Below are 21,504 nucleotides of genomic sequence, written 5' to 3' on the forward strand. Positions count from 1 at the left end.
CACTGCAACAAGCTCCATTGAAAAAATTAAAGGCAGACAAGGCAATTAATAAATTTATTTTCATTTCATTCAATACCAAAACACATTAATAAACATAATATTTGTGCTATGTATTTTAATACCTAGAAAGTGCACCCTATACCCTCATCCACTATTCCCTACATTACTCCACTAACATGGTGCACTTAAAGGGGTGAATTAAAACAAGTGAACAAATTCAGACACTGAGTATGCCTTAAGTGCTTTTAGACACCATTGCAGGTGTGATTTTGTACACAACATATTTACAATGTTCAAGAACAGCTAGGATTCTGCCTTAGAAGGCAGTTGCCTTTGTATGTAGTCAGTGAGGCAGCTTACTAGGTTTGAGAACAGACCTTGTATCGAAACTCTTTTTTTAGTCACATAAACACCCTTTGACTGACACTAATAAATGCAGTTCTCCATTTGAACTATTTTGCAACCTGCAGCTCCCAAACTTAACCGGTAAAAGAGGACAGATTTATCAGTTACCCTTCCTTTGCAAAAGGTCATGACGGGTAGCACTTATTCTGAATCCTCTACACCTCTCACTGCAATCAGGCCTCAGAGGCAGAGATAGAAATATGACAGAAACGACTGCAGGGACACACAGAGGCTACAAAGATCAGAGGGAAGCTTTACGTGATGCATCATAGCTCTGCTGTGGGACTTAGAGATGTTTTTTAAACATTTGTTGATGTGAACTTACACCAGTGTTCGCTCTAAAGCAAAAATGCCATTACGTACTTAAATATTTTTTTTCTGTGTACTGTTAAAAAGAAATCTTGGTTTATTTTCAACAGACCTGACCATCGACATCAGGTTGGGAACCAAAATGGTGCCAATTTTATGCCATTTTAAACCATCTTTGTTTCCTGGAAAGCAATTTCGCAGACTGTTCACCACCATTTAGGTTGTTCCTAAAGCTCTGTTGTGTCTGGGTTAACAAAAAAAAAAGAAAAATCTCATTGCTAGCTCTGTTTTCCTTGGTCTATACCTTGTATTGTGAAGTTTTTTTACAGGGGATTTGTTGAACAGGATCCAGGGCGCTGTAGGAACAATACAGAACAATACTAATCATAGCGTGGTTGTAGATAACCGTATGTTTGTGCTGTTTATTTTCTTCTTCCATATCAAATTAACCAGAAATAACATTGCAATAGAACATTTTTGTAGCTCTGATTCTCATTGTTGGCTAGACATAAGATTGTGTATTCACATGTGGATTAGCAAGAGCTAGCATTGAATTTCCCCTGAAAGCTTTATCTCTTCAGACTAAACCAAAGGTGGGATGTTTTGTTTGGTTTAGAGGGTAGCGCAGGTATTTAGGGTCAGTTCAGATGTGGATTTCTGGATTAACCTTAGACCTGCATGGCTGACTGTTTCAGTGACAAGACCACACCTGCATGTATTCCTGGTTAAACATTTCAAAGTGCCGCTGATCGAGTGGACAGGTGATGGACCAATAAGAGGTTTGTGACTGCTATCTTCAGTCAGTCTGCTGACAGTTAAAGGATCTGCTGTTCTTGCAACAAAGTTCTTCTAAATAAGGTTATGCAGGTCATTGGTGAAGACGGAGGCACAGAAGAAGGTAATTGAGGGCATCCAGGCAAATCGTGACCTTCGTTGAAGATAACTTCCTGTGTTTTGTGAGGTTGTGGACCACTTGTTTAAATCTGAGCAGCCTGGATGCTATGAACTGTCTTTATTGCATGACTACATGTCCTTGTTGAATGTTTCCAAGTTCTGCAAGACTAGCTCAGCTTTTTCAGTCCAACCAGAAAACAGTAAAGCAGACAGCCAAGACTTTGTGGCTGTAGCCAAGAGCCCATTGAGCTAGACGAGGAGAGGCTAGAGGAACCATGAAATGAACAACAAGCTGCTGTTTTTCGCTCAAGCACGTGCATGTGTTGGTAATTAATTTAGATGATAGTTAGGCTATGTTGTGATGTCCTGTTTCTTAATTTTCTGCTCTTTGAGAAGCACCTGTCCCCATTTTTCACTTTGAAAAACCAAAAATAGCCTTGATGACTAGATGTATTCTGTTCTTGATGTTTCAGATCTAGAATCAATGGTGCTTTTTCAGGGAAACCTACTGTATGGGGAGGCATAAACTGACACAACTGTTATCATACTTATTCATTGATGTCCAAGTAATCAATCCTGGAAATCAATATAGAAACATGAGTATGTGCAACACGCATAATAGTTTTGATAAACAGGCCTCAAAGTAGCACTTATTTATGACTTGTGTTTAACTAAGTTTTGGGAGTGTGGCGCTCCTGAGGGTTTGTTGATGTTGATGCTGTTGGCACAGAATTAATAAAAAGAAGGAATTGTGCTTTATGGCACATAATACTCTACCCTTCTCATTCATTCTCATATTCAGATTTATTTTCCAGCCCTGATGGTATAAGACCCTCATGAATCACTATAGTAGTTTGTAAGTACCCTCAGGGGTCATCTCCATTTGACTTCTGTCAGACTTTATCCAGTCACTCAGGAGGATTGAGAGCATATCTGGTGAATTATTTGTGAACTCTATTTTTAGATGCTGTTAAGAAGTTCTTCAAACTTTCTGGATAGAGTAAAGCTGCTCATGCACCAGACACTGATTAGCTTTTAATGAGCAATGAATGTCAGCTGTTGTGTTGTCATGTCTTTCTAGGAAACTCTGTCTGGACTATCGGGCTCTGAAATGCTACTGTTTAATAAAGTCATTAGGGGCTTTTTGTGTGAGAAGCTTTATGGAGACTGTCAGTATCAGGGTTTGGACAAATCCACTGGACTTCAAAGCAACTGTCAGTACATTTTTTTCAGAGGCAGAGCTAACGAGTGCATCTTATTGTTCAGCTTGACAACAGAACAAATACAACTGAATTTTAAATTCACATGTGTGATGCTATCCTTTATTACTAAATAGCTTGTTTCTCTTTTCTTCTTATTTATTTGAATCCTTTGTTTACTTCATTTTCAGTGGCCTTTTTAGGCGAGAATCAATAATACTATTTCTCGTACTTGGTTAACGTTTCTCAAAACCCCCAAATTGTACACTCATTTATGCTAGAGACAAGGATGTGACACCTTAATATTTCATTTTATTTTTTGTTTTATCAGGGTTTTTTTACCTCATTTACATGTGTTATTAACATCCATTTTAGCTAAATATACAAAATTGTTTTGTGACATTGTGACAGGTTTTTCACTGGCAAACACCACTCACGTTCTTTAGAAAATGTAAAAATCCATTTGATTTTGTTTGTCTTTGGGGTAACTGATGGTGTTGTGTTTGTTCGGCTCATTGACCTGAATGAACACCCTGAACACAGAGAATAGTGGAGTCCTTGAGCTGAGAGCTTTTTCTTTACTCGCAAATGGATTTGGGCGATATTTAAACAACACCCTATCTATCTCTTCTTTCTTAAATTGATAGAACCTGACATGATGAAAGAAAAAGGGTCATTGCAGCTTGGATAATGCGCTGCATTAATACCCTGCCATTGAGTGCAGAAATGATAGAAGAAATGCTTTTAGCTTGCTTATATCCACTCACAGAGGTCTAATAAAACATAAAACCATAAATCAAATCAAATATTGCCCACTGTTAATGTGATTTATAGTATCTTTGTTTTTGCATATAGATGTGGCTGTTGCCTTTCTGATTTATATAAATTTATATTTATTTTTAAATTATATTTCTATTTACTACAGATTTCTTATCTGCAATCCACATCTATAAATGGAGTCAAAATATGAGTCGACAAGTCTTGATGGACGACTAATTATGAGGACCACTATGATAATTAAACGAACCATGTGGCTTATGCTGCTAATCTTCACGAAATGTCAAATATAATCACTTCATCATGTGAAATGGTTTATTTTCCTTCATTCTGAATTTGTATACGCTGCATATCATCTACCGAATGGTTATCACCTAGCAACCAGGCTAATATCGAGTTAGAAATACAGGGGCATTGGCAACATGTCAATTTTTTCCAGTCTTGACATCTATCAGGCAAGGTTAGCAAGTGAGATATTAGGAGCCCGGGGTTAGCTTGAGGAAATCTAGTGAAACAAGCATAGAAAAGTCATGAATATACATGGTCTAGCTTGTTGAGAAATTGGGAATTAGTCTCTGATGGTTTGCGTGCATGTGAAGTGGGTTATCAATACGCGTGCAGACAATGAGACATGGCGTGCCGTGAATATAGATTAGAGATGCAGTTGGTATATAGGTATGTGTGCACGAAATTATGTATTCACACAGACTTTTGCTAGAGATTTAATCATAGGCTTCGTAATGCATGAAGTCCATGCTCTTTTGGATATTCTTTCATTGTTTAATCTATTAGAGGTGTAGAATGCCTTTGAAAGCATCTCTGTAAGCTCGGTTTGGTTGGGGCAATCATTACCATGGTAATCATTCAGTATCATGGTATAAAACGATGATGGTGATTCAGGAACATCTGGATGATACAAATAATGTGAGCTACACCAAGAATTCTGAAGCCAAGCATGTGAAGTGTGAAGTCAGCATGCACAAGATATAAATATTTCATCATGTCTGTTCTGCACTGAACTACATTCTTTTATACAAACAAACCTTTATTTTTAGTTTGTGTGGGTAAAAGACAGGTGCTGAGGCACTCTGGGTCGAGTGCATAAGTGTAGAGATACTGTAGGTAATCATATATATAAAAAATTTGATTTTATGTTAAAAAATGCTGGATCCTTGTAGCATATACTAGTTAATTGTACTATAACACCTGCTAAGGTCGGTTTTCCCAAATGGGGAAATTACATGTAAGATGTAATATTATGAGAGAGTTATTTACCATAAACCCCTTAAGTAAACAACTGGTGGTGTGTACATTGTTATGATGTAAATGATCACTAATTAATCCCTTCTGAGTCGATTATATGAGGATCATTTTTATAATATATTAGCAGGAACATGCGTATGCAGAGCTCTGCAGAATTGTAATAACTTAAAGTTTTGCACATCTCCACTCCGTTAATATTTGTAATTATTTAAACAAATATTTTATAGAGTGCTGCAGGAATGAATCCTGTAAGCTATGAGTTTGCATTTTTATACTTCAGGTTCCATCGTGGGTTTTTTCAATGGGTTTTTGGTTGAATGCCTGAAATTAGGTCTGTGGTTAACACAAGCTCAAGATATTTTCATGTTTTATTCAATGACATAAAATAGTAATACCTCTTTTCTAAGTTAAGTAGTGGCTAAATGGGACTACAGAGTTTGTCTGGGACATTAAAAGTCATCACACCAAACAGAAAAGCTAATTTACTCACTATAGTCTGCTTTTACAGCCTCATTGTGTTTATACTTGCACTCTTGCAAAGTATTCTCACTCCAACTTTCCAATTTGTTGCATTTATATAAAGACTGAAAGAGTTGATAGTGGTGACGTTAAAGTCATGCAACCATGGTGTAGTTTGTTCATAGTCTACATTTAGCTTTTTACTTCTTATGATTGTATTTAGGCTTCAAAATTCATGAAAGTTGTGTTCATTTGTGAAGATTATCATGATGTAAAAAACATGTGAGAATCATAAACTTTTGTTGGTCACAGAACTTATTTTCTCCAGTAATCCAAAAGCTAGTGGAAAAATCCTATTGGGTTTTTGTCAAAGGAAGCAGGGTGATGCGAACTTCTGGGTTAGCCTACAAAAATACATTGTTACTGCAGTGCTCTATTTATGCTTTCAAATGCTGATAAGAGTGTATACATTTTAATTGTTGTTTTCAGGAGGGAACAAACTGAAGAACCAGCAGTTTCGTCTGAACTGGGCTTGGATTTCTCTGGAGAAACCGAACTATGTGGTGGATGAGCAGGACAAAGTTCTCGAGGTGATCCTAAGACGTAGAGGTTTTCTAGGTGAAACGTCTTTTGTTGGTGAGTATCAGTGCACTGGATCATTCTTTATTTGATTTTCTGACAGCATAATACTTTATTTCATACATTTTCCATTCGCCATCACCTAATTTTTGCTGAAAAACAAACTATTATCCAGAATTGATTAAACTTGTCAAGAAGTCACCAGTACAGGCGTTAACGGAATGATTAACATTCAGTAGTGTCTGTGTTCACAGTGAGAGCTGTTATTACTTAAGCTTATCAACGGGAAGCTGTTAAATATGTTTTTCTAAGTGGTTTTGGCTCCTTTGTGTCTGAAATGAAAACCCTCACTCCCTCTCTGACATCCGTAGAACAGTCTGAACACTTTTGAGCGTACACCTGCTTATCTTGCCCTGCACTGAGCTCAGCTCAGCCCCACATGTGGTCAGTATTCATGAAACCAAGGGTCTTTATTCATGCTGTTTCGGATTTGTGGTGTGTGTGTGTGTTGGCTTGAAGGGATGTTGAGGTTAAAAAGAGAGAATGTGAAAAAGGGAAGAGCAGAAGGCAACAAGAGAGATGAAAATGAAGGAGGGCAGAATGAAAAGCTGGATATGGGGTGTAATGAGGTTCTAGAGTGCAGGTTAATAAAAATGAATGAAGCTCCCTGTCTCTAGGGGGCGGTAGGGTGATCAAGACCTCTCCTTTCTGACCTTAATCATTCCGCTCATTTCTGCTTTTGTTCACTGTTCCTGCTGTGGATAGTGTGCAAACTCATAGGGTCCTTTTCCATTGTTTTTCTATGTGAACATGCACTAGACAGACTGTTTTGACCGTTACATCTTTCGCAGCATTATAAAAACGCTCCACTTAAGTTACAAGTATTTATGGAAACCTGTTTCCACCACTAAATAAAAATAAAAAAGGTAATTGAGACTTCTCTCATTTTCTCGCAATTGCGAGTGTACATCTCGCAATTCTGACATTTTTTTTTCTCAAAATTGCGAGATATAATCTCGCCATTCTGAGAATATAAGTCTTTTTTTCTCCCTCAGAATTTGATTTTATGTCTCGCAATTGCGAGTTTACGTATATCTCACAATTCTGAGAAAAAAGATACAGAGTCACAATTCTGACTTTTTTCTCAGAATTGTGAGATATAAACTTACATTTGCAAGTTATAAAGTAAAAACTGCAAGGGAAACAGTCAGAATTGCAAGATATAAACCTAAAATTGCAAGAAAAAAAGTCAGAATTGCGAGCTTATATCTCGCTATTCTGACTTTTCTCGCAGTTTATATTATGCAATTCTGACTTTATTTCTTGCATTTGTGAGTTTATATCCCACAATTCTGAGTTTATATCTAGCTATTCTGACTTTATATTTCACAGTTGTGAGTTTATATCATGCAATTCTGAGAAACAAAAGTCAGGATTGCGAGATGTAAACTCAAAAAAAAATTGTGAGAGAAAAAGTAACAAATTAAATATTTTTTTTATTCGGTGGCGGAAACAGGCTTCCATAAGTAGTTGCATTCAAATTTTAATTTACATTTATTTTTCATTTTAATTTTATCTTAATTTTAGCTGCAATTTTGGTAATTTAAAATAAAATTTATATTAGGCCACATTAAAACCTGGAACTACAGATGTTTCATTTACCTTTTAAATTTTTTTTTTGATCTGACGTGAAAGTGGCCTTCCATATAAAACGTCTTGTACTCAAATATTTAGTAATACACTTTAAAAAGTTTGGGATCGAGAAGATGTTTGTTGAAAGTGTTTTTTTTTCTATTTGAAATAAATGCAGTTTTTATTGTCTATTTCCACAAAAATATTACGCAACTGTTTTCAACACTGATAAATAATAATAATAAGTGTTTCTTGAGCAGCAAATCAGCATATTAGAATGATTACTGAATGATCATGTGACACTGAAGACTAGAGAAATGGCTGTTGAAATTTTTACTTTGCCATCAAAGGAATAAATTACATTTTAAAATACTACCATATAGAACAAAGCTATTTCAGTTTGTAATAATATTTCACAATATTGCTGTTTTTACAGTATTTTTAAACATATGCTGCCTGGTGAGCAGAAGAAACTTCTTTTAAAAACTAATTTGATAATGTGTCACAATTAATTTGAAGTGGCAAGCAAAAATGATTGCTTCAAATCACTGTAACAGAAGAAACAAAACACACATGGGTTTCAAACAACATTAGTGAGAGAAAATGATGTCCGAATTTAATTTTCGGATGAGCCATCTCAGTAACAGCAAAAGTGTGATAGTGATGCTCACAACCAGTGAAGAGTGTTTGAGATCAGGCTTCATCTGCCTCTGTGCTCTTTGGAGCCTGGAGCTCTCTCTGCCAAACATATCTACCCCCACCCCTCATATAGCTTTCTACTTTTTCACACCCGCCTGCCTCTGCCCTTTCCTCTCCTTTTCCTCTTGTCTCACTCACTGTGGCTGGCGTCCTATGCCGTTTGTTGTGGTAAGAATGAGCCCCCCTGTTGTTAGAGAAATGGAATTGAACTCTCTCTCTCTCTCTTGTTCTTTTTTTTTTTATTGAACTCACCTTATATCTTTCAATCAATTTCTGTCTTTCCATGCTCTGTGCTTTCTTGGATGATTTTTTTTTTGACATGCATGGTTGGATGGAACATGTGAAGGCTTTTGTTCCATCTGAAGTTATATTCTGCTGAAAGCTACAGCTAAATAACCTTTAATGGCCACGAGGGAACGTCTAGCTGACTAAAGATGGTTTCAAATATGGCCCCTTAAGTGCAGTGTTGGGGAGTAACTAGTACATGTAGCAGAGTAAATGTAACCGTAATCTGTTACAGTTACTGAGAAAAATGTGCATTTAAATTACCATTACTTATGAAAATGTTAACGATTACAAAGGGGGTTACATCTGAATATTTTCACACACACAGATTTGATTGATTTCTTTCCCAAACTGTATGGACTACTTTACAATATGAGACCCCAATGTTTCAGGAGTTTAGGACACAGGAAAGGACACATGCTTACTATTTGATAACTTTTAATTTCGATTTGGGTTTATGTATATGCTCTATATTTTTAAAGACTTTTTTCCCCAAAGCATTGTTAGATGCCAGTGTTTCCTGTCATAGCTATGCAAGGATTTGATTTCAAAAACAGTATCATAGCTATTAAACTATATTATGATTTTAAATCTATATTTAACCTTAGAACGATCTCAAAGTAAAAAGAGGTGCTAAAGTCAGATTTTTTGGTGGCTGTGCTTTAAAATTCAATTTTTATAACCTTAATTCAAGTGATGAAGGATTTGGAAAATCTAACAGTAATCAGTGTTGAGCACTACTGTAAGATTAAACTTGCCTGCTTTAAATGTTTCAGAATTTATAATAGTTGAAAATGTTCATTAGAAATGTAGAAAAGTAATCAAATGTGATCAGTTACATTACTTTGAAATCGTTACACTACTTAATACATTTTAAATAGGGTAACTTGTGATCTGTAACCTATTACATTTCCAAAGTAACCTTCACAACACTGCTTAAGTGTGACAGAAATAACATTATTTTAATTACAAAAATCATGTGTGAATTTATTTATTTTTTTTAATTTTTTTTTTAGTATTTATATATTCTTATTGCTTACATATACTTCACTCATGATGTTTCTAATTTCTTTTTGAGGAGATTTTAGATCTTAAATGTTACTTCAAGATCTTTAAGGGATAAAATTACAGTTCTCAAGGAACACAATCTTAGGCATAATTTATGCACTAAATATGATATAGAACAGTCTTTCAAATCTGAAACAAACTGATTGGAGAAGTTGTTGATACAGTCATACATTACATACATATTTTTTTTAATGTCCTTTAAATTTTGTCAATATTTCATCATGGCAAATTCATACATTTTTTTTAGCTGACAATATTACATTAAATTATATTATTATGATATTTTGTATGTAACACTACTACCTGGAGGAAAACAGCCTGTGACTGCTTGAGATATCTGAAACCTATGGCCTGTATTCTGTTTAATTTTATGTAAATTTTTGATGCTTGTAATGTCTAGTGGGTCAATATAAAAAAATCTATATTCATAATTAAATCCCTATCTGCAGTCTTTTTCCTACAATTAGCTTTTCCTGTCATGTAGTAGCTTAAGTGTTATGGATTGAAGCTCAGCGATCATCCAGCATTGATCTGAAATACTGAGGTGATTTAATTCCTCACATCTGTTTGGGAGGTTCTGGCAGACGGATCCCTGACAGTGTCTCTGCTTAATGTATCAGAGATCAAACGCTTCCGGGCAGGTTCACTGCAGGTTTTCCCTCTGTGTGGGAATCCCATCACAGCTTCGCACCAGTGTTACAGTAGAGAGGAAGTTGAGTCTACATGCTGTACTTTAGTTCAACATGTTCCTTGATTTTGTTCCTACATCCTAGCCTCAGAGTATCAGACACCTACAGCCCTGGGGCTTTTTTCTTCTATACAAAGTGCATCTCTTTCTGTATGGCGTCAATAGTGCGTAGATGCCTGCGCTGTTGTGCTCGATCTTTATAAATCTGGAAAATGCAGACTTCGCTAATCCCTGCTCATAAATTTCATAATAAGCTTCGAGTAGATCGTTCTCAAAGTCATGAGTTGTGACACATCTGGAGGCTGGAGATATGAAGTCAGGAAACTTGTTATATTGTGTTATTTTAAGGGATTGGTGCTTTGGATGGCAGTGCCGAGAAGGAGAAGGATTTCCTGGGAAAATCGCAGAAGCAGGTGCAGTTTAACCCCGGCCAGACCACAGCCACGTGGAAAGTGAGGCTTCTCTCTGATGCGAAATACGAGCAGTCCGAGACGTTCCAGATTATCCTGACTGAGCCAGTGATGGCTGTTTTGGAGTCACCAGCAATAGCCACTGTTGAGATTGTGGATCCAGGTGATGGTAAGTCCAACAGAAGTTGACCAAACATTTTATGATAAGCATGTAACAATGAACACATTCTTAAGGCATTTACACTTGACAGGTTTGGTTTGATTAAAACAAACTGTGGTGAGATTGCTCTGTTAGTGCGGTTAATTTGAAAAAAAAAGTGAAAGCTGCCATCTGAACCTTGGTGTGCACCACACAAGCGGACCGAGACCCACAAGTGAAATAAACTCTGGTGCTGTTTTACTGATAAATGAATGCAACATGGACCAAAGACATCTAAACGAACCAAAAACAGGACATGATGTCACAAGACACGTCCCTAAAAAGGCCAGAATGCTGAAGTGTACCTGGTTCTTCTCGTCATAGGAGCTTTGTTGCACATTACAGTTCAGTACAATTATATAAGCTCTTTGTAAGTTATTAGCTGGGGAAAATACCACCATATGTAGTCAAGTCAAGTCACCTTTATTTATACTGTATAGCGCTTTATACAAAACAGACGGTTTCAAAGCAGCTTTACAGTGATACAAGAACATAGTGAATAAATGACAACAAACAATTCAACTCTGCTGTAAAACAGCACTGAAAAAACAAGTGTAAACTGTTCAAGTCATTTCATCGTTGATTCAGTTTGGTTGAGTAACTGTGTAAAGTCCTTCAATTATGAAATGAGTTTAATTTATCTATAAAGCAGCTCTGGAGAAAACAGTGATGTCATCATCCGACTCAGTTCAGTTCAGTGTTCAACTAGTAGTGTCTGTGCAGTCACGTCAATAAAATTGTCAAATATCAAGTGTCCCCATCTAAGCAAGCAAAAGGGGACAATGGCAAGGAACCCAAACTCCATCAGTGAAAGAAATGGAAGAAAAAAAACCTTGGGAGAAACCAGGCTTATGTAAACATACAACAAACTCATTTAGCACAGCATTGTTTTAAATGTTTGGTTAAGTTGTAAAAGCTGTCCAGTTAGGTTGTACTGTTTGCTTATGTCTTTTGTTTTGTATCTTTAGCTTCAGTGTTAAAAGTGACAGTTTAAATGCTAAGTGAACCAGGACTAAACATATCATTTTCTTTTTTGGCCTGGACTAAAAGAATCAAGAGAATCAAACTTCTAGTATAAACGCCCTTAATGTTTACTAAAGATTTAGCTTATATTTTCATACCCACCAGAAATATAAACAGAAATACTATTTTACAGCTAAAGTGTCATTTCTGCACCATTGGTGTCACTAAATGGAATTGGGTTATTACAACTGGAATTAGAAACAAAATGTTTTCATTTTGGTTCATTCTAAACAAAAACTGTGTTTTTTATGTTCCACAAAACACTGTGGCCTCCTTTCCAAATGGTAATCAGAGAACATTAACTGATTTTTTTATTTAATTCCAACTAAGCATTGAAATGAAGTAACAGCCATAAAAAAGTACTAATTTATTCATAAACATATTATGTTCTATGAATAATGTTTGATAGATAACAAACATCAGTCACAGACTTGTATGAAACTCATTGTAAAAATTGTCCCAACACCAAAATTCCGAACAGTGGTGTTCATCATATATTTTATCTGATGCACATTGGCTTTTTGAACACATACTTATGTAAAGATTATATTAGATCAGAGTCCTTTGTCAGACCCATTCAATTCTTCAAAAATATCCAAACATCACCGCTTCAGCCGCTTAATATACCAAACCCCCATTACATCTGGTGAAGATGTGAGTGAGTCAGAGGCAGGCAGGATGTTCAAGAGAGCAAAAACACAACAAAGCTGCTAAAAACATCCCAAGATATTTTATTTTCTAAAATTTTCAGTGTTGCATATAAAAACACAAACCGTATCTCTATACTGCAGATGCCTTTTTCTCTCTTTCAGTGGACCTCAATTATCATAGCATTTTATATCTCTTCCTACCTGTGAGCTTCCAGCGCACCGCCCACCCACGCGTTTCGGCGGCCTGTCTTTTCATCTGGAATTCTGCGCACAGCTCTACGTCTTGTTTTGAAAGCGTCTCGTCGATAAATGTAAATTGTCGACCAGCGTTTGAGAAAGCTTTGACACGTCTGTGCCGGCTGCCTCTGTAATTAAATCGTTCGCATATGAAAGTTAGTCGTGCAGGTTTTGAGGGGTCATTTTGAAGGGAGCACCACACTTTTATCTGTGAGAACCCAAACTGAGAGGCATCAGAAAGCCGTAATGAGACAGCCACGCATAAACCTGTCATCAAAAACCCTTTCCAAGCAGCTCTCATTACAAAATACAGCTTTGTCAGTCTGTTGATCAAACCGCGTTTGTCTCACACTGTCTGTTTTGGGTTTTCTCGCCGAGAGCCGTGACGGAATTATTTGCCTGTTCATCATCACGACATCATCTCATATTCTCACAATTACCGGCGTATTTAGATGTGCAGCGCGAATAACCGAAGGCTTGCGTTGTTTTATTCTGTGTGTTTTTGTCTTTATCGCCTCCTCAGGGTCCCTGGATAATTAAAATTTTCATCTATAATCCCAAACGCTGCAATAGTTTCCATCTGAATATTACTTAAGCCTCGCTATCTTTGCAGAAGTTATTTCTCCTTAGAAAAAAAGAAAGAAAACTCCACTGCTTCCCCAGTGAGCTAATTATCAGTCTAACGGTGGGGTTTGTTTGCTGAGGCTAATGTCCCATGGGAGGCTTAACGTGAAAGAGTCTGGCTGCTCTTTCTAATGGCGAGAGGGAGGGGAGATGGTCGGCATGCTGCTGTCCTGTTGCTCCACGTGCAGTTTTTTTCCTTTCAGGTTAATTATCCTTTTAGCGTTTATGTGTGTGTGGCAGTGTGAGGTCGCCCTTCTCGCGCATTAATATTTGAATGCGAGAGGGAGGTGGTTTTCTTCCGACAGGGGCCTTCGGAAACCTGTCTGACCTAGTTGCCACAGAGCCGTTCACACATGATGGCTTACACCGACCTGCGGGCTCAGACAAAAGCCTGCATCTGGAGGCACATCTGTGACCGGGACGGCTGCGATGTGACAAGCTTCCTGCTTTACAGCCAGAACCTTTCACTGCTCATTAGTGTAAGGAGCAATAAAGGAAGAGCAGAGACTGGAAAGGCATTTTAAAGATGCTTACTTCGACTTTGCTTTCTGGTTTTAATGTCTTATGTTGGAAATGGGTTTAATGAAGGGTTAAATGGCTATACCTTTCCTTGATTGAACACTGAAATACTTCATTTTAAAGATCATGTGAATCGAAAAGGTCAAGAGATCTACACTGTAAAGATACTTTATATCTTCAAAAAAGAAAAGCTTGGAAAGCAAAACTGTGTAGGACATTTAGGTTTGTTTTCAAGTAATATAAATTGAATTAAGTATTTTTAAGTATATTAAAAAATAAATGAATAAACTTATTTTTTCTTGTTTTAAGCATAAACCACACTAAATTACACTAAATTTAAACTAGATTTATGTATGCTTAAAACAATAAAAAATTAATTGCAGATGGATGGATGGATTCAGATGGATGGATGGATATACTGTATGGATACTGATGCATGGATGGATGGATTCATGGATATAGATTGATAATATAGATGGATAGATGGATGAATGGATATATATGGATATAGATGGATGGATGATATAGATGGCTGGATGGATATGGATGGGTAATATATGGATCATGGATGGATAGAAAAATGAATCGGAAGGACTGAATATAGATGGATGGATGGATGGATATGCATGGCTGATATTGATCTGGATCTTGTTTAGTTTTGCTTCTCGATAGTTTGATCTTGTTTAAGGGCAATTATTAATTTTTTATTGGAAAACAACAATAATGCTAACTAAAAAAAAGAGAGATTTAAGAGTTTTTTTTTGTTTATTTTATTTATTGGTTGATTTTGTAATGATTTATTCCCAAAAATGTATTTGTAAGATTTATAATCTGACAAAAGAATACCTTTAAAGCTTTTTAAAGCAGTGTATTTATTAAACAACAGCTATTTACCTAATGCACTATATATTAATTCAAAGTGAGTATAGAAAATAATATATAAATCTGTTATGATTGACAAGTATGCAATTAAAATAACTTGTCTATACCATGCTATGCTATCATTCAAATTCAACCGCCTATCTGCAGAGGACTCTACCAAGAGCTGAATATAAATGCGCAGGATTTCACTTTCTCATCTGCCTTGTTTTTGATCCTTACAAAACAAGGTCATTATTTCGGCCCCTCATGCATGAGAGTTTCCTGTGTGAGGGTAAGAGACGGTCTAAATACGTAAGCCTTATACCTGAGAGGCTGCAGAGATTCGCCTCATTGTTATTCTTTTCTCACAGCCAGCGTTTGAGTCTTCAGGGCTGTAAGATTCATTCTTTTATCAGGAGAGCAGTCACTCAGTCTGTACAACGCTCAGAGAGTGAACAGTGGACAACGTTCTGGTTTTGCAGAGAATATTTTGTTCTCAAGTTCACACTCTCTTGCCAATGTCATATAATTGAAGAAATCTGGGGTGGATAAATGGCTACTAAATATAGTAATTGCAGTCTTTCTCTCTTTTTCTTTTTGAGAACAAATGGGGAAAATAGGTCCTTATCCTTCAGAAAATCTCAGTCATCAAAATCAGATGGTCAAACTACTTCAGATAGTTATATTCTGTTCTATTTTGCAACCCTGTCACCATGCTAGCGTATCTAAATACAGTTTAAAACAGTTGATCTGATGTTGTTCTAGTAATATACAAAATATACATTTTTTAAATATATTTGGAATATATACTGTATATATATATTTGAAAAAAAAAACATATTTAATAAATATGCTCAAATTTGTTGCAAGTAACAGGGTTGCATATTTGAAAATCATTGATTTTATGTGGTTTTCTAGCAATATACATTAAATAAACATGAGTAAGGAGACAACATTTGTAAAAAAAATATATATATATTTGGAAAAAAGCCAGAATTTGTAACATAACTGCAAGTAACAGGGTTGTAGATTTAGCCTAAATTAAGGTGAAACTCAGTGGGGTCTAGCTAGTTTTAGACCAAATTTTTATAGCTTATATTTCCTATATAATATTCCCTATAAATATTTGATAATTTTTCTTATAATGACTTGAGTAACAGGGTTGAGCATCAATAACTAGTGTAAAAATGGAAACTATAGATATGTTAAACAAAACAAAAAAATACCCCATTATAATGCAAAGTTAATTTTATTGCACAACATTTGTGAATATAATATTTTTAAAAAGTCCTGGGACACCAGGTGTACTATATTCATGTTTTATCTTTCAAAGCTGTCAATGAAAATGCTATGTTTATTTATGTCTAAATGTTGTTTTCTTCACTCCCTTTGCTTCTTCCTTACCTATTACTTGAACAGCTTGTTGGTCTATTTTTCACCTCCACTCTCCCTTGGTACCAAATGACCACTTGCAGATTGATGATTGGAGCTGTTTGCAAAGGATCATGAATAATTGCATAGAAGGATCTGGGGCAGGATGGGCCACGCAAAAAGGGACCTTTTTTATTATTGGTCCCTGTGCGGCTCCATTTCAGAAACATCAACAGCCTTTCACTAGCTCTGACTTTTCTATAGATTTTCCATCTCTGGATAGAGTTTTTCTCCCTCCTTTTTCTTTCGGTGCTAAAAAAAAAATGTTTTAGATGTTGACTCAGACTTAACCTGCGGTATTTGAAATAGCAATGCCTGAACAAGCTCCCACTCAGTCAGACGGTTTACTCTGCAACACAACGCAATACACAGCCGGTATGGACAGATATCAAAAATCTATTTTCTCATACAAAATGTGTTTTTGCCTTTTGTGCAAGATAAATGTGCATTACACGCCCAGTATAGAGGCGTATGATTTGAAATAATTATATATTGAAGAATCAATCCACCGCCTGTGGTGTTTTAAAGCCCTGTGGTAACAGTCTTTCTGACAGGGAGCCGCTAAATCCCTCTGTGACTGATATAACAGAACAGCAGTCCTAATACTGAGCTATATCTTCTTTTCCCTTTGACAGTATATATACACATAATGTTTAATTATAAAATATTTAATGATCAAATTAGCCTCTATAAAGGAAATAAAAATTGTTTTATTTAATTTTTTTATATTTTTACCACATTTTTACAAAAATGTTACTATTGACGTTATTAAAAAATAATTTTGTATTGATCTTTTATCAGTCTTATTTAAAATACTGTAAATAAATGTCAAAACTCCTGACCTGACCAATATTCTCAAAATTGGTTTAAAATGTGTTCAGGAAGTGTTTTTTAAAGGTATAGTTCACCCACAAATATTTCAGAAATGGTTCTTAAGAACCTTTTGTGCTGCTCTTTCCACACAAGTTTAAAATGTCCATGTCTCACTAGCTTCTATTCTATTCTTCTTCTATTAAGACAGACAGATCTATCTAAAGGCTTCTTAATTCATGTGTTATTCATTAATTAAGCCTGAATGTGTAGAATTCAAAAATATTCTTGTCAGTGTCATTCATACCAAGCCAGCATTTCATTTTGTGTGTTTCTACTTTGTGTTCCATGAAAAAAAAAGGAAATGGGTTTGAAACGAGGTTGAGTAAAGAATGACAGCCATTTTTATAAAATGACATTGTCATTTTTGAGCAAACTATCCCTTTACAGATTCTTTTGAAGCATCCTTTTGAAGCATCTGTAAACACTTTATGTGGATTTGAATGAATTCCCTGCATGTGTCCTTTCTGTGCTGCTGCAGGCTCCGCCACAGGAACCATCCCCACTTCTGTTCTGTCCTACTCTGACTACATCTCCCGTCCAGAGGAACAGGCCAGCATTCTGCGCTTTGATAAGGACGAGACGGAGAAGCACTGTCGTGTGGTGATCATTGACGACTCGCTGTATGAGGGAGAGGAGAGCTTCAACGTGACCCTCAGTATGCCTATGGGAGGATGTCTGGGGCCAGAATACTCCACTGTGCTTATCCGCATACTGCCAGACCAGGACGACGGTAAGGGCTTGTTTGCTTTTGTTTGATTAAAAGTAAACATTTAAAGGAACATGAAATCTTCACTCCAGGAAATATTGATTGTCATATTGACGATAATATACTGTACACGTGACCTGAACAAAGAAAGAAACAAACTCACTTCTGTGTCATAAATGGGGTGAATAAGTAGGAGCCAGTGTTATATTAGTATTATTTCAATTTTAGTTATTTTATTACCAATTTGAAATTACCAAATTAGAAAAATTATATGTATAAATACAAACCCGATTCCAAAAAAGTTGGGACACTGTACAAATTGTGAATAAAAACAGAATGCAATGATGTGAATATACAATATTTTTATTATTTAATTTAATTATTTCTTATATTATTATTTAGTGATATTTGTTTAGGTTTATTTTATTTTAAGGAACCAGTTTTTTATGGTTTTAAATTTTTTTTAAACTATAATAAACATGGTTGGAGCTGTGGCATAGTGGTATAGTGCTCATGCTGTAGCGCTTATGTGGGAAATTTGAGTTTGAGTCTGGCTCGCGTCATTTCCTGTTCCACTTTTCCCCCAAAAAACAATAAAAGTACAAAAAGTAACAAATAAAAACTAGAATATTTTTTCTTTTAAAAATATTTATTACTTACAATTCAGTCTGTAAACCATACAAATAGAGCTATTCACAGTCCATATCATGCTCAGACAGATATTTATTTGTTAGTTCAACACGCAGTGATATTTAAAGAGCCATTTATCTTTTTCCAAAGCCTTGTATAGCGGCAGAATTTCTGTGTGTCTCATGCACATACAGCAGCCAGCGGATGAACCCAGAATAGACACAATGCACATGTAAATGGGCAACGCTGAAGTTTGCATAGGAGTCTCTTTTTCCTCCAGCGTTATGAGGCCTGAAATCACAGATAAAGTTGAGTTATTCTAAAGCCTTCTTTCCTCAAAGCAACAGAATTAATTATTTTTCAGCAGAAAGCGAATGGATTTTTGTTCTTTTATCTCTGTTTTGCTGTTATTATGGCACCTCTCAAAAGTTTGCTGAGGAAAATAGGAGCCACTGGCTTAGCCCACCTCAGACAGAAAGCGTGAAATTGCACTCAGGAGAGAGCTGGAAGGGATAGAGTTCATCCTTTGGCTGGGAAACTATACATGCACATATGTGTATATACCGCTGTGTGACTGAATCCCTGTGCTGCTCGATGCTTAACGTGGATTAGTGCTAATTCTCATGTGACACGAAGGTGAAAGCTTTCATCAAGTTAAGTTCAGCTGAGCATGCTGCATTCGGTATATCTGACAAATAGTGTTTATTAAAGCATAAAGAGTGTGTGTGTGTGTGTGTGTGTGTGTGTGTGTAAGTAAGAGACTGTGTAATTAGAGGGTGTTGATGGCGCTTTGTTTTGGCACGTCTTTCTGAGTCTTTACCTTCCTTTTAAAACCCCTCGCACACACACCTCAGGCTACTGAAGTTTTTTCTGGGGCAATCCTCTTGTCTATGGTACAATATCCTAAGGGTATTAGATCTTATCTCGCTCTATCTGAAGCTGTTATCAGTAAATCTGGGCTAAAACCACCTAAACATCAACCAGCATCCTGCGTGAGCAAAACACTCCTTAAATTCAGTGTTAGAGCATATAGTTTCCGCCTATTGTGATTATTTATGCTTAACATGAAGGCTATGTGCATTGCATTGCAACAAGCTCAAATCACCTAAAATGTACTTACATTTTATTATGGAATGAAATATCAATAACAATGGTAATCTAATAAAAAATGACTATTTTACCTAGTATACACTGAAGTAGGATTTTTAAACAAAATTAAAAAAAATAAATTCAGCGAGGATGCATTAAATTAATCAAAAGTGACAGTTAATATCTCTATAATGTTACAAAGGATTTCTATTTCAAATATATTTTGTTTTTTAGAACTATTCATTAAAGATTCCTGGAAAAAAATTTATCGCTGTTTCTACAAAAATATTAAGCAGCACAACTGTTTTCAACAGATAATGTTTCTTGAGCAGCAAATCTGAATATTAGAATGATTTCTGAAGGCTCATGTGACACTGAAGACCTGAGTAATGATGCTGAAAATACAGCTTTAACATCACAGGAATAAATTACAATTTAAAATATATTACTTCTTTTGAAATTGAAATAATATTTCATAATTTAAAATATATTTTTTGATCAAATCAGTGCAGCAATGGTGAACATAAGAGGCTTCTTTTGAAAACACTTTTGTAGTGTATACATGCGTGATTTGTATTTTATATGCATTTTAGAGCATTGTGTCAATTTGGAATCAATTGAAACTGAAACTTGAGCTTAAATTTTAAAAATGCGACACACTTGCATGAGATGCTTAAAAATTGTGTGAGTGTGTAAGAGTTATTTTTCAACACTCTTTCTACTTGTGAAATGCTGACTGTGAATAGTAAAAATGAAATTCTGAATGAAATTGTGCATACCTCCAAAATCTGTATCATCCCGTTCTCCTCGGTTTCTCTCTTGTGCACACACACTAGCACATACACACAAATGAATTATTGATCTGGTGGCCCTAGTTGGGCTGCTCAAGTAGGTTGTGTATCATTTCTGTTTTTATTTTTCTGTTTATCAAATTTTCAGATCAGAATGAAGCGAGTGACATTTAGGCTATTCTCCATGTCATTTAAATTTATGTTGAGTGGTTAACTGCAGATGGAGAGATAAACACAGCTCCGACAAAGTAAAGTACAACGCCTCCCCCAAATGATCAGAGACAATGAGAAAAAAGACTGGAAGTGTGTGCACGTGTATGTGTGTGTGTGTGTGTGTATATGTAAGGTAGGAGTTTGCAGGTAGGTAAACAGACAAAGGTTGACTCCCTCAGGCAATGCAGGAATGATTTTATCTCTGAATGCTGGAGAGAAGATCTCAACGAGCAAGGAAAGAAGGTCAAAACTACAGCTGAAAATTCAGTCCAAAACTCAATTACTCTCTCTCAGTTGTGTGTATGCGTGCTAAACATGAGAAGTGGTTTGTTGCTGCCTCTGTATGAGCGAGACCGCATTGGAGAGTAACTAAAACTAGTGAAAAACGATACACTTTTCAGTTGCGTGACGGTAGTTTAGCTGTTTTCAAAATACTCTTGCTTTTTTCAGTAAGTCGGTGAGCCGTGTGGTGGACTGAGTCAGGAAGTTACACTCCATATTGCTGTCTCTCTCTGAGAGCTAATGAACTGCATCAAAACAAACATGGTCCGGATGCCGAGCTCAGTGTTGTTTGGCCGGCAGCGACTGAGCACACTGCAGATTAAAACTGAAGAGATGTTTTGCTGCAGAGATAAAGAGTACAACAAAGACTAGTGACTCCAGTGAAACATCTGGTCCTCACTGCAGGATGTTCTGGCTCCTTTAAAAGGAAGAGACCACCTGATTTATATGTAAAAATTACTATTCATAGTTTTTGTTTTTAGGTGCCATTTGGGCCAGGGTTACTGAAATTAATTTGACTTTATTCATATATTTGCATGGGAAAAATAATTCAAAGATGCCAGCGGTCTTTGTTAAAGGTTATCTTGAAAACTGAAAATAGCAGAAAATGTTTTTAGAATTTCCATTGTATGTGATTTTTTTTTAAAGGGGTCCTATTATGCTCTTTCACAAAGTCTTGATTTTGTTTTGGGGGTGTACTAGAACAGGC

The 21,504-nt window shown here is 36.0% G+C and overlaps 1 protein-coding gene across 1 annotated transcript in view; it reads left to right on the forward strand.

Annotated features, from left to right (window-relative positions):
- LOC107693873 (FRAS1-related extracellular matrix protein 2-like) overlaps nt 1-21,504 on the forward strand; it is a 57,797-nt gene that overhangs the window by 10,729 nt on the left and 25,564 nt on the right. The window contains exons 3-5 of the mRNA XM_016493409.1: nt 5,796-5,942; nt 10,606-10,836; nt 17,563-17,814. Coding sequence (XP_016348895.1) covers nt 5,796-5,942; nt 10,606-10,836; nt 17,563-17,814 — 630 coding nt within the window. The remainder of the gene's footprint in view (nt 1-5,795; nt 5,943-10,605; nt 10,837-17,562; nt 17,815-21,504) is intronic.

The sequence above is a fragment of the Sinocyclocheilus anshuiensis genome, unplaced genomic scaffold (assembly GCF_001515605.1).
Source record: "Sinocyclocheilus anshuiensis isolate Anshui unplaced genomic scaffold, SAMN03320099.WGS_v1.1 scaffold694, whole genome shotgun sequence".
Lineage (NCBI taxonomy): Eukaryota > Metazoa > Chordata > Actinopteri > Cypriniformes > Cyprinidae > Sinocyclocheilus > Sinocyclocheilus anshuiensis.